The sequence below is a fragment of the Chinchilla lanigera genome, unplaced genomic scaffold (assembly GCF_000276665.1).
Source record: "Chinchilla lanigera isolate Chin_1 unplaced genomic scaffold, ChiLan1.0 scaffold00031, whole genome shotgun sequence".
NCBI classification, from domain to species: Eukaryota; Metazoa; Chordata; class Mammalia; order Rodentia; family Chinchillidae; genus Chinchilla; species Chinchilla lanigera.
Genome location: NW_004955432.1, coordinates 9388158 through 9402600, shown reverse-complemented (window position 1 = coordinate 9402600; position 14443 = coordinate 9388158). Strand labels below are relative to the sequence as shown.

At 43.7% G+C, this 14443-nt stretch overlaps 1 protein-coding gene across 1 annotated transcript; it reads right to left on the bottom strand.

Annotated features, from left to right (window-relative positions):
* Positions 1–3809: 3809 nt before the first annotated feature.
* Gatad1 (GATA zinc finger domain containing 1) lies at positions 3810–13581 on the bottom strand (the record flags this gene model as incomplete). Its single annotated transcript, XM_013515936.1, is given in 4 exon segments — positions 3810–5256; positions 7362–7545; positions 11670–11729; positions 13456–13581. Coding segments are annotated over 4 exon segments (561 nt in total), but the record flags the coding sequence as incomplete, so codon positions are not given.
* Positions 13582–14443: the final 862 nt, after the last annotated feature.

Here is a 14443-nt window from a genome sequence, read left to right as displayed (position 1 = left end):
ATATATATATATATATATATATAAAAATACTCATATGTGGGGTATAGGGTTTTCTGTTTTTTGTTGTTGTTTTAAAACAAATTTACATTCATTATTTATCCAATCTTGCCTTCTCTTCCTTCTCCTTCTTATTTTTGAAGAGCTGGAGTCTTGTTATGGTGTCCAGGGCAGGCCTGAACTCCTGGGATCAAGCAATCTTCCTGCCTCAGCCTCCCCAAGTAACTGGGACTACAGGAACATGATACTGTGTCTAGCTTTGCCTGAAAATTTTTTTCCAAGTTGAATATTTATTTAAAAAGAACTCTCAAAAATATCTATTTATAGTACAGTAAGAGGGACATGTACAAACAACAGAAAGGGAAGGTCAGTCCTGCTGTGGAACATCCACATGTCAGTGTCAGAGTGAGGGTCACAGTCACTGTGGGCTGACTGCTGTGGTGGCAACAAGATGATATTCAGCTAATACTGGGGCCGCCTCATATTCTGAATGTTTTTTTGTTTGTTTGGTTTTTTGCTTTTGTCTTTTTGAGATAGGGTCTTGCTCTGCAGTTCAGGCTGGACTTGAACTCACTTTGTAGCCCAGGCTGGTCTCGAACTCACAACGATCCTCCTGCCTCAGCCTCCTGAGTGCTGGGGTTACAGGTTTGTGTCACCACACCCAGCTCCCATACCCTGAATGTTTTTATAAGCATTTGCTCACGCTACTAAAAATTCCTGGTAAATACCATTTCTGATTATTTCATAAGACTGCATTACAAATATATCAAAATTCATTTTCATATTGTTGTATCTTACAGTTTCTGGTTTTTCACTACTTTAAATAATACTGTAAATTACCTCTGTTTACATGAATTTTTGGTCTATATTTCTCAACACCAGGGTTGGTCTGAGGGACCCGAAACACAGGACATAAGTGACGGCACTTCCAGGTAGGTTGTGAAAAGATCGTGGCTTCCGTCCCGGATCCCCAGGCCCTTCTCTCTGCGGCAGGGGCAGGGATCATTCACTGCGAAGAAGCCGTGCTGTGAGGGAGAGGTGCACGCCTCCTGCCAGCAGGCATGAGTGGGCTGTTTCTCATGTTCTGTTGTGGGGATTTTCATTCTGTGTACAAATGTTGTCTAGAATCCAATCTGTCCCTTGTGACCTCTTTCATTACATTTTAATTTTAAAACAAATTTAATATATTTTAATATATATGTAATATAGGTCACATATACATCAATATCAATATATATGTAATATAGGTTACATATACATCAATATAATGTATAGGTAATATAGATTACATATACATTAATATGTAGTATATGTATAGTATAGTAATATATGTTTCTGTAGTTTTTTAAAGAAACAGACAATTCTAAAAAGCTTATGAGGAAAAACAACACTTTCTTGCCTTCTCCTTCAGCATCTCAGTACCTGTATCAGTCAGAATTTGATCAGAGCGAAAGAATGAAGAGAGTAAGAGACCCGCGCTGGGCGGCGGCGCTGAGGATCCGCGCAGCCTGCTGTTCTGGGGTTGCCGCTGGGTCGACGCTCAGCTGGGCAGGCCGTGTGAAGGGAAGAGGCGCTTGACCTTGAGGAGAGGAAGGACTCACCTGAACCCGCATCAGTCTCTCCCCTCAAAACCATCAGCTGCCGCAGCTGCCCTCGTCTCAGAGCCACTGTGCCCCTAGGGGCCTTAACTGAAGTTGAAGGTCACTCCCGAGTTCTCGTCCAGAACCGTGTGAATCCAAGAAAATCAATCACTGAACTGAGCTCCTTGGCATGTCAGTCCGCTCCCTTGAAAGCATTTGATAACTACTATTTGTAAAGCGTTCTACATGTACGTGGACTAATATCCAGGGAGTCCTTTCCGCCAGCTGGCAAGGACGCAAGCACACGTGCATGCTTAAAGCAGAAAATCTGGAAAATACTGCGAAGTGTAAAGCACGAGCAGGTAGCCGCAGACACCTCTGTTCGTGTCCAAATTCTGGAGCTACTGCTTCCATCTGATACAAAAGGTGTTTTTCCCTTCTTTCCAGCACTGAGGCCTGAATCCGGGCTTCTTCACACTGAGCTACAACCCCAGGCACTTTGAAGTTTTGAGACAGGGTCTCTGTTTCCTGAGCGAGCTAGCACGTGCAGCCCTCCTGCCTTAGAGCCCTGGAGTGCAGGCGTGTGCCACACCTGGCCCCCGAAAGCTGCTTCTTGCGGCATCATGTAGGTTTCTTCGTTTTGTGCTGGAGATGGAACCCAGGAATTGCGTGTCAGACAAGCGCCCTACCACTCATCTGTACCCCCAGATGCATCACACAGATCTGAATTTGGCTTTTTCTCTTATGTACTGTATTTCTCCTACCACTAACGACTGTCATTTTGGATGGGTGTGTAATGTTCCATTACATAAACATATGAGGGGTTTTTTTTTTTTGAGTATTACCCTCTCGTTGGTCCCCGGGTTTCTTCTCGTTCTCACTTGGCACTGACCAACTCCTGGCTTCTATTTCTTGGATGTTCCGTGTACTTCCTACAAGTTATGGCTCCCGTATCTGCCATGAAGAAGCACCACTCTAGCTGGGCATGGTGGCACATACCTGTAATCCCGGCACTGGGGAGGCTGAGGCAGGATTGTTGCGAATTCGAGAACAGCCTGGGCTACAAAGTGAGTTGAAAGCCAGCCTGAACTGCATAGGGAGACCCTGTCTCAAAAAGACAAAAAAAAAGAACCATCATTCTTAGAACATGCCCAGGGCAGCCACTTCTGATGCAAGAGAGAAACTTTATTCTAAAAATGTGTACTGTTATCTATGGATACATAAGAAACATATACCCACACTAAATAACTTCCCTCTGCTGTTACATGATCACACCTACTTACGGCTGGGATGGAACTGTAATTCAAACTTCTTGATGGAAAACTCACATAAATTCAGAAAAAGTCTTCCATAGCCAAGAACCAGATTGGTGTGGAATAACTTTTTCAAATATTGTTAATATCTGTATAGGAGAATTTTTAAAATCTTGTCTTTGAATATATTATGTATCATAAACATGTACTAGTAATTTTTTAAAAATCCTTTTAAAATACTCTACAAATCCTGCACATAACAATGTAAACTTCTACTTGATTTGACTATTCTTAATGAAATCCGAAGTTTAGGCTGGCCAGCCTTAACTCTGAATCCAGTGAGTACTTGCGCTGGCCGCATCTGATCTGTGCTCCACACTAAGCACCTCCGTGTTAAGTGAAGTTGGCCGCAGTGGGAACTGCAGGACATGAAACCCGTGTGCTCCGCCCTTCGGGGAGTGCAGGGTAGGAACCGGGATGACAGAAGTACAAACTTAAATGCAACCGCAGAATGAGACAGACTGACCTCGAGGAGCCTGAAGAATCTGGCAGGTTTTCATGCGCAGGCAGAAGTTAAGGGCCTTGGGCAGCAGGCGGCTTAGTGTGAGAGGCACTGCCTGGCACACAGGAGGCCCTGGTCCCAGCGCCAGCCGGGGGCGGGTTTGTGAAGGGCTTTAACAAAGCCTTTGGTAGAAAGGGCAGAGTGCAGAGGGGAAGAGGTGAAGGGTGAGCGACAGGTCGGCCTTGGCCCCAGCCGCGCAGGCTCCCGGAATGGCTGTTCCCAGCCACCCGAGCCCAGGGACAACGGCTCTTCTGCCAGGACACGGCACACCTGCCCGGCGTAGGCTGCAGTGCACCCACAAGGGAGCCGCAGCCGCTGCTATGGGCACGGACTCAGCTGTTCTCACTCAATCAACGCCCCCCAGCCTCGGCCCTACGCGCACGCCACTGAGTGAAAGAAATAAATCCAAAGTAAATGTATCGTGAAAATACATTTTAATACAAAAGTTTTGAACATCAGTATTGTATTTAGGAAATACACTCCATCTTACTGTCACTTCTGTGAACAAAGAGATGACCATGTGCCTGGAGCTAGCTACAGTCCCTTCCTTGTAACACAGAGACTGTGACTATGCAGAAAAAGGGTAAGCGTTCAAGGTGCTATTGTGAAGATCATGATTCAATCAAATTCCTACAAGTTTTCTGGGGACTGAAAAATGCAGGTTAAATCAGGGCACAAGAGACAAGTGTGCAGACACCCCATTTACACCGCTGCTCCCTCACTTGACTGGCCTGCCCCTGAAGCGGGTAACAAGCCTTCCCGGGCCAAAGCACGGCAGACCAGTCCACAGCAGCTGCTTTAACTCCATAGCAGACTTTTTATCTATCAAAGCTCATGACCTATGAATCACTTCTACGTCTATCAGCTGATCTAAACTCTTGTGCAGATGCCTGAGGCCTGGGCGCATGTATGCTCTGGAGACTATGCTGATCTGTGGTTTGGTCCAAAGCCCGTCTGACCATGGGGTCATGACAACAGTGAGGAGCTTCCCTATTGCAAGCCACTGTATGGTTCTGTATGCTACTGAAAACTCGAGCGAAAGCGAAAAAAGCCAGGGCTACGTACCAGTCACTTCCCTTATGGTTAGAGCAACCACAACTGTCAGCATTTTCTGGACGAGGAGATAAGGTTTATGCGGCTTTATGACAGATACTACTATAGGCTATACCTACATTTGATTGAGCTCTTGGTCAAAAATCCAAGTTAATACTGTGTATTTGTACAAAAATATAACCTATTTTATGAATTCCTAGAAATAAGTTATAAAGAAAAAATAGACTACCTGTTCCTAATGGTCTCCCTGGAAACTGCAAATTGCAGTTTGCCTGGAAAGATAAACACACAGAATGTTATGTTTACCTTCAACTACATTTCATTCTTTTCTGTCCCTTATACTTTTCTAAGTGACAAGTAATAAATAAAGCTAGTGATTACTCGGTAGTAAGGAAAAAATCTTTTCAGTCATTTTTCCATTGAAGAATTTCATGAAAGAAGTATGTGGCATATTTCATTGTAGTATGAATACAAGAAAGTGGGAGAACCAGGTAATTTGAGTGTATGTGCGTGTGTGTGCGCACGCATGCATGCCAGAGAGCAAATCCAGGGCCTCACAGATGGTGGGCAAATGCTCTACCAGTAAGATACACTCCCGGTTCCCCCTTGTAATTTTGTAACTACAGATGGTTGGCAACAGTTTCCTTAATAGTTATTGCAGGTGTAGGTCCAACGTGAGTCCATATGTAACCCTTCTCTGGTCTGGTGGGGACTGTCGGAAATGGCGATGACCTTGACTTGAAATACTCAGAAGGTGCATGACAAACAAATTCCAAGTATTCCATCTTCCTTGGAAGATCCTCCTCTGGCCCTAGAAGGCAGCCAATGGCAAGGTTAAGTATATTTTTGGATGCATATCTCATTCTCAGAAAATGTGAACATTCTTAGAGACCAGGAGGAAGCACGCTAGGGTGACTTAATATTAGCCCTTGAAACATGCACTGTTTGTAGTTACTGTCATCTTCTTCTACTTCGACTGCTTAAGGTATGCGGCATTCTTCCAATCTGAATGACTCTCCTGAGATTCTAAGCACAACACCGAACCTTTATATAGCATTTATGCACTGTTCTAAGCACTTTGCATGTATCAGTATTTTAAATCCTCACAACCCTCTCAGCTGGCCACTATTATTATACCCATTTTACATATAGAAAAAGTGAGGCAAGGGCATTAAAGGACTTCTCAGAGTCACACAGCTATCAGCGGCGGGCAGGGCTGGGAGCCCAGACAATCTGGTTCCAGGGTTCTGTTCTGACCGCCACACTGTGCTGTCTCCTCCAGAATACAGAAGCGCTTCAGAGCTCGGGGATTAACAAGAGGAGGTGGGAGGGGAGCCGGGGTGATTCTGGCATAGCGCTGCCTCTGCGGGGACCCTGCTCCACAGGTAAGGCAAAGGAAAGCCCGTTCTTTGAGTTTAAAAGCAGAAGACTCAAGTGTTTGGCTTGGTATCGGTCTTGAACGCAGGTGAGAAGAACACTGGGACGTTACTCATCCTTGAAGTTCTGGTTAAAGAAAAGATTGTATTTCCTTTCCTCAGGACATTGAAGTAATATATGCTCATTATAGAAAGAGTGAAAACTTCCAGGTAAAATATTAAATTGTATTCACTGGTAACTTCTTTTGAGTCTTTTGAGACTTCTTTTGAAGACTTCTTTTGAGTCTTTTTGCAACATCTTTTGACAGCCTTAAAATGACCAGAAGCGCAGCTGTTGTCACTTCAACCATCAACAATAAAAGGTCTAGGATAATGTGTGGAGGGATGCCCTCTGAGAATTTGTAAGGTTTTACAGGATAATTCTTTGAGAAATTACTGTTGAGTACATTTTTGCAAGTAACCTAAATAATCTAGTTCCTGAGCAATGGATTATTTTTGTACAGTTTAACTTCGGGTCACTCAGAATAATCTTATCTCTATCGTTTAGCAGCTACACAGTTCTAACCTAAAATAGCTAATGGCGCCCAAACCCCAGCTATATAACATGTGTCTCTCGTATTTCCAACAAAGTTGTCTACTCTTTTTTGTACCTTGTGTTTATTACGGGCTGCACTGCATCCCCCAGCCTCTAAAGCTATGTTAATGGCCCAGGTCCCAAGTGAGATGGTGCTAGAAATGGGACCTTTAAAGTGAAGCCAGGGCTGGGGATTTAGCTCAGCGGCACAGCGCCTGCCTGGCAAGCGCAAGGTCATGAGTTTGATTCCCGGTACCGCAAAAACAAACAAACAATAAAGTGAAGCCATAAGGGTGGTCCCTTTATCTGACAGGATTAGTGTCGCTCCAAGAAGGGACACCAGAGAACTCTCTTCACAAGCACACCCCAGAGAAAAGGCCACGATGAAGACACGGCAGGAGGGAAGCCACCTGCATACCAGGAAGCGGGGCTTCACTACCTTCCAATCTTGACAGCTCCTTAAACTCAGACTTCCACCCTCCAGAGCTGCGAGACAGTAAATTTCTGTTGTTCAAGCCGCTCAGTCTGTGGCATTTTGTCACGGCAGCTCACGCAGACTAATACATTCTTCCACATGTGTGGGAGACTGTAGCTGACGTCCACTGTATGTTAGTAGCTGTCTTAAGCATTAAGTTTCTGTTATCCTGCCTACTTCTCCAAAGAGACACACCTTTCCCTTTAAGTCTAGACTGCCCACCGTTGCCTAGCTACTCCCGCCCTTGTCGGTTACTTCGTTACTCCGGCCTTAAGAAATTCCGTATTTCCCCGCGCCCTATATATTTGCAACACTCCCCGCCAATAAAAGAGGCTTGATCAGAATCTTGTCTTGCCTCCATTCTTTGTGTCTCTTGTCCCTTTATAATCCCCACTCCCCTTCTAGAGTCCTCGTTGACTGTACCCGCGGGTCGGGTCACACATGATATCAAAGAGTTGAATGCCATGAGGCACACCACTTGCTACACTCACCTATGATATAGGATGCAGGATCAAACTGGTCTTTGGGGCTAGAGAGAGTGGGTATGAGCCACGTCAGCGCTGCACTCTTCTCACAGTATTGGTCCTGGATAAAACCCCTGATCTGAGCATAGTAGGGCTTTCCATCTTGTTCATCGATCACAGAAACAACATCACCAATTTGGTAATACACTCCCTGGGGGAAATAGAAAATAATCCAGTATTTAAAATAAAAATAGAACATCATCGTAGTTCTGAATGAAACTTCTTTAATAAGAAAGCAAGTTTTCAAAGTAGTCAATAAAAGGTCTAATATGTCAATGTTTACATCTGATACCAATTCTTAATTTGTTCCACTTTGGAGTGAAAACTACACACACACACACACACACACACACAATCTGCACTTGTTCATAAAAATTCTTTGTCTTTATACCATGACAGCACTATCTCTACCTTTTTTTCTGAAGATTTCATTGTCTTAGAGTAGTTTGGGTGCACCGGAAGACTGAGTGGAAGGTATAGAAGTTTCTCCCATACTACTACGTGCAAGTCTATGGCCACTATAATGTCTCCCACAGTGGTCTGCTTGTTAAAAGTGATGAACCTCTACTAAGACATCATCCACCCGAAGACCACAGCCAAGGTCAGCATACAATCTTGGTGTATATTCCATGGGCGTGGGCCAATGTCTAGTGACGTGTATCCACCATTATGGTATCACACAGCGTAGTTTTACTGGCCTAAAATATCCTCTGAGTTTCATGCTACTTTTTTGCCCAGGCTCATTAGGCCATAGAAAGCCTAGGTGACTTGCTGAAAACCATATAGGCAGAAACTGCAGCCTGTGCTGCCTGCCACCTCTGCTCAATGGTGTTTCTCTGTACTACCCTGAAAATCCGTGCTTACCTGCGGAGAATACACTCTTACAACCCCGCTCCCCAACCCTTCATTCAAAAGACATGATACCACAAATTCAAACCAAAAGAAACAATACAAACTCTCTGATTATAATCAATATCAAGATATGTTCACCCTCACTTTACTATGCTTTTCCCAGACTCACTGCCACAGGTCTCTTTCACTCCATTCAGTCTTGTATCTCCCCACAATACAATTACTAGTGTTTCTGACGTTCAAAGCTTTGTGTCTTGGTCAATTTCTGTTCTACTTTAATAGCTATTTAACTAATCTGTACCCCATACCTCTGCTGCCACCCCATGCCCTCTTCTCTGGGTTCTGACGATCTCTGATGGATGATCCAACTTTCTATGACATTCTGCACTTCCTTAGGTAGGTGCGCTGTTCTGCCTAGGCCAGAATGTCCTTGACCGCTGCAAAAGTATGTGATTCATACTTTGCTTCCCAGGAAATGGGGCTTTGGCAAGCAGGTAAAGGTACTGGGCCGTGTACCTCACCATAAAAATGATTCTGGAGAAGTATTTCTAGCAATTAAACTGCAACATGAGCCCCTGACAGACCAGGAGTAGAAACTCCTGGCGGCCCCTCACCCGTGCGTCCGAGGGAGACTGTTGCACCTAATCATAACGAATAGGGACAGCTGACGCACGCCGCCACAGCTTGCTACTTCATACCCACTGCCAGCTGGTCCTTCCTCCCAGACCTCAAGTTTTCAGTGTACGTGTCAAGTAAATATTGAATCCATGATTAGCTTTGTCCACAAGTATGAACATTATTCCCTAATTATAAATGACTATTTGCTCATCACAAATACTCAAACATATGCTGAATGACTATCATAGCAAATTTGTAACAGAATAAAAAGTTAAAACTGCGATGCAAAGACAATGTCTGAGTGAAAGATTGTGAATGCAAGCAATGCCTGGCACACAGTAGGTGTTTATTAACATGTGCTGTATTCAATGATGCCCCTTACCTGTTGGGGATATGTTCCAAGACCCCCTAGTGGATGCCCGAAACCCGGATACTACCAAACTTCACACATTGTTTTTTCCTGTACTTATGATAAAGTTTAATTTATAAATTAGGCACAGAAATGAATTCACAATAATAATGAAACAGAACAATCATAATATACTATAATAAGTTAACTAAAATTCACTCATTACTTATTTCTGGTATTTCCAATTTAATATTTTCAAACTGCAGTAACTGAACCTCAGAAATAGAAACCGCGGGGAAGGAAAGATGACTCTACACATACTAACACTAATCGGGACGGAGACCCTTGACAGAAGCAGGCCCTCATCCGCTGCCAGGAAGTGTTTCAAGTTTCCGGCCGAGGGCAAGAGCTGGATTAGGAGTAATCAGGCTGAGTTCATGGAGGTGCTCTGCCAGGCAGCTCTCTGGGGAGGCCACGTAATCCTGTGCTTCCACACTCTCACCCATCACCCCAATAGCCTCCACTCGAATCTCCCTTGTGTGCTTGATCTGGGTTCCCCCTCAACAGCTGGCAGTCACCTCTTGAACCCCCTGGTGCTGGCACTGGTTTCTGCAAGTTTACTTGAGAATTCTGTTGCATTTGGGGCTTATTACTTAATAAGCACGTGTAGTTGACAGTGCATCCCAGTATACTGCAGGGTCCACATGCATTTCCATTGGACGCCCACAGAAATCACTAGAACACTAAGTCTTCAGCTTTGGAATGTAACTGACAAACTATGTTCATCTGGGAAAGTTAAAACCCAAATTTAAAGATGTGATGAGGGGCTGGGGATATAGCGCAGTGGCACAGTGCGTGGCAAGGGCAAGGTCATGAGTTCGATTCCCGGCACAAAAAAATAAATAAATAAACATGTAATGACGCTAAATACTACCACTTACTAAGAGCTAACAATACCACATGGTTAACATGCATGATCTCGGGAGATTAACTACTACTAACAACTCTTATTTTACAGATGAACATTAGAGAGGGTGGTCGTAGCTCAGCCACATAGCCACTGGCCAAGCTGTGGAGCCAGGATCTAAAGTTCCTGCTTCAGGCTGCTTTGCTCAATGAATTCTCAGCTGTGTAATCTTGAAAAAGTTCATTTGTATCCTCAGTGTCCTCATCCATAAAAAATATGGAAAACAGTATCCACTCCAGAGTAGACTGAATGAAATAAAACAAGTAAAATATTCAGCTCAGTACCTGCTACACAGCAAGCACACAGTATTTCTTATTAAGAATGTGCAAAAAAAATAATGTATGAAATGCTAGAAATACAAGAGAGACGTCTATCTGTGTAGACTGTTTCCAACTGGTAAGCACTGTTAGGTAATAAATACATTCCATGGTCATAAAGCAACATGCCACTTACACTTCCCAGGAGTTGGCCCATCTGGGTCCAATATTAAGCTCTAATTCACATGACTGCCTCCTACCTAATACTTCAGATGCCAAAACACTCAACGACTGCTGCTTGTGTCAGGCCTGCCAAGCCTTGGAGGTCTTCTGTATGTGGCAATTCACTTCCTAAGGCTTCCAGTTTGCAAGTAACAGTAAGTCACTACTCTCATGGAGGTAACAAGTATCTGTGCTCCTTGATGCAAGGGAATCTGACCTTCTCACTTTATCAGAACATCTTAGTAGATGGTGTGAATCCGCACTACTGCTAATTCCTCACCTCTGCATAAAAGCATGAGTCTTTGGGCCTACTGCACTACACAGGTGGTCTGCGTTTGCTATGACTCCACACCCTGCCACTGTCCTCCTCTCCCATCAATGCTGTGACGGCTTCTGTCTAGATTTCCCCCCACACCTCATGCAGTCATAGGTGGGGCTTTTTCTGAGGTGGCTGGATCTAGAGTGTGATTCCATCACGGTGCAATGCTAGGATTAAGGGTGAGTGATTACTAAATCAGTTCCCTGAAAATGGCGCCATGAACTGTTTCACTGCCCACCACGAACTGTTTCTCCTCTGCGATGCCTTGGAGCCAGCCAATTTTGGACTGAAACCTCTACACACTGTGAGCTAAGTAAACTTTTCCTCCCTTAACTTGTGGGTGCTGGCTATTTTGTCTCAGCAATAAGAAAAGTAACTAAGACAAATGCCCCGGTGTTAGCAGGGATGGCTCACTCTTTCATGCTTACACATGTATTAGCATTTTGAAGAATACTTTGCATAGCTACATTTTTAAAAATACACTTAAGACCATCACACTTTTCTTTCCATTTCTCTTCCTACCTCAGTGCTGGATGAGATGTTTTACAATAGCTACCTAGAGGGAAAAATAGCTTAAAAGAGAACAAAAACCATAATCACACTTTATGCAAATAATAGCAGAAACATTTAGACTAAGCCAACATTTTAGCAGTGTATTATATACCACAGCCCAGTTCTCCACAGATACTACCTTGTAGAAGATGGATTCTGCAGTGATGATGGTGGAAACAGACTCAGGAGCTTTGATGGGCTATCAAAAACAGAAGTACAAATATTAGCACATTCCTGGTACACAAGCAGATATACTGTATACAGGCACTTTTCCAGCCATATATGAAAGCTGGATTAACTTGAGAAATTCTAAATTTTGTTGTGCGGTGACAAGAACCACAATAAAAAGATGAATAATTTTCTGAGGGTTGGGGCAAAGCATACACTGAATATTTCCATTACTTATGCTACAATTAGTTTAAAAATTGCTTAGAAACAGGGGACAAGCATCTGCTTAAGCTGCTGAGATCTACCACAGAGATCTCTCGGGGCTTCATTAGACATCAGCATTCCAATTATAAAAATTACTGCCTCTAAGGGACTAAGCATGTCAGAATGGAAATAATACAAAACGCACAGGCCAATACTGTACAAAGTGAAAAAGTATCTCTCTGAAGACACAGTCCATCTCAACACCATAACCTGCCAGGCTACTCATCAATTTTGTAGCAAGCCTGAACTAAGGCTTTGGAAACTTTCCTGCGAGTTCTTAGTAATCTGCCTCAATCCAACCATGATTGAAATGCCTCTTGAACTGCTTTATAAACAATGCTACATCACTGAAAGTAAGCCTCTGCCATCTCTCTTGGCACAGTCCTCGAAGGGGCTGCAGAGACTGATAATGCCTCATTTTATGAAAACTGTATTATAAAAATCTTAAATTAGGAGCAGTTACTCTCATGAAGACAAGAATTCATAATCTACATGAGAATCTACCCTGGGACTCTCTGTGCTTTATAAATGGAAATACCCAACTTTAGAAATGCCTGTATTAGTGGATGAAATGAGTATCACACTGAAGGTTCTTTTTTAAAAAAAATCTATAATGCGTTTTCCACTGTCCCTTTGTATTTACAAAAAATAAAACTTATTCCAACAAAAATGCACTTTTGATGCCCTCCAGCACTGGCCTCCCAACAGTCTCCTCCATCTTGTACAGCAGAGGAGGAAACAAAGGTTTAGGAACAATTCTGATTCATCTCTGCGTGTCAAAAGTTAACATTTTCTGGGGCTGTAACAAATGCATGCAAATGAATTCCAATATTAGTTACTTAGATTTTTTTTTTTTTTGGTATCGGGAATCAAACTCAGGACCTTGCGCTTGCCAGACAGGGGTTGGTGCCGCTGAGCTATATCCTCAGCCCTTTTTTTTTTTTTTTTTTTTTTTTTTTTTTTTAAATTGGTCTTTTTGAGGCAAGAGTCTCACTATGGAGTTCAGACTGGCCTTTTGTAGCCCAAGCTGCTCTGGAACTCACAAGGATCCTCTTGCCTCAGCCTCCCGAGTGCTGGGATTACAGGCGTGCGCCACCTCGCCCGGCTTACTTAGATCTTTTTTTTTTCTTCCGGTAATTTACGACCTTGCCCTTGCCAGGCAGGCGCTTTGCCGCTGAGCTAAATCCCCAGCCCCTATATCTTTAAAAGATACAGAAAAAGATACACTTTTGCTAGTGTATCCAGCCACATCAAGGACCTTAATTATCTCTCTTCCTTTACACAGACTGATCTGATACAATGTATTCAAGGCTGACGTTTCTTTTAGCCTGTTATTCTCAGAGGTCACAAAAGAAGAGAGCGTATTATTAACATCATAGTGCAGGAGGTGGGCTCCAGGAGCAGTGTCCACATTCAGCGGTGATAAATGGAGGCCGTGGAGGACACAAAAACACACAGGTCATTACAGACAACACTGGCCACGCCCATCTTACATTTTTCAGTTTAAAAATATGTCTTCTTCCTTTTCCTTTGGTGGAAACTTTCTTTTCAGCAGCTGGAGCCGATTTGTATTTCGTATTTCTGAGCCGTGCAGACCGCCTGTGAATTTCCTGCTTACTCTGTTGTATAAACAATTAGAGAACAAAAAGAAAAACTGTAGTGAGGTTGCTTTCCTCATATACCCATCTTACAAGGCTCACACGGTGTACACCCTGGAAGGATATTTAAAAAGTCTTTTTTTTTTTTTCTTTTGCGTTACCGGGATCAAACTCACGACCTTGCACTTGCCAGGCAGGCGCTTATGCCACTGAGCTATAGCCCCAGCTCCTAATTGTTTCTTCGTGGTTTTTTTTTTGATATTTAAAAATTAAAGCCCAAAACAGGCCGGGTGTGGTGGCGCATGCCTGTAATCCCAGCACTTGGGAGGCTGAGGCAGGAGGATGACTGTTGAGTTCGAGACCAGTCTGGGCCACAAAATAAGCTCAAGGCTAACCCGAACTGCACAACGACACCCTGTCTCAAAAAGATAAAAAAAAACAAAAAACAAACAAAAAAAATTAAAGCCCAAGCCAGGGAAGAACCTAGGCCAGCGTCTTCAGAGCCTCAAACGGGTGTGAGCTGCTTGCAAACGGAAGACGGCTACACCAAAGGAGGAAGTATGGATTTATTCCGTAAAAAAGGTAACTTCAGGCTACAGCACTCCTACAATGGAATATTTATGCTATTTAAAATGACAAAATTATTTAACACATAATAAAATAGCAGGCAAGGTGTACTTCTATTACAACATATGCGGCATGATCCCGTTTACGACGGTGGTAAACGAGTGCACATGCGGTTACCCAGCTGCCACTGAAGATACCGTTACAGAGGGGCGTTCTACAGGGCTTCAGCGGGTTTCCGTACCCTCGACTTTCCCTCCATGGGAAAGGAGCGCGGGGACGCGGGGGCCGCCCGCGGGGGAAGGGGGGACAGGCGCCC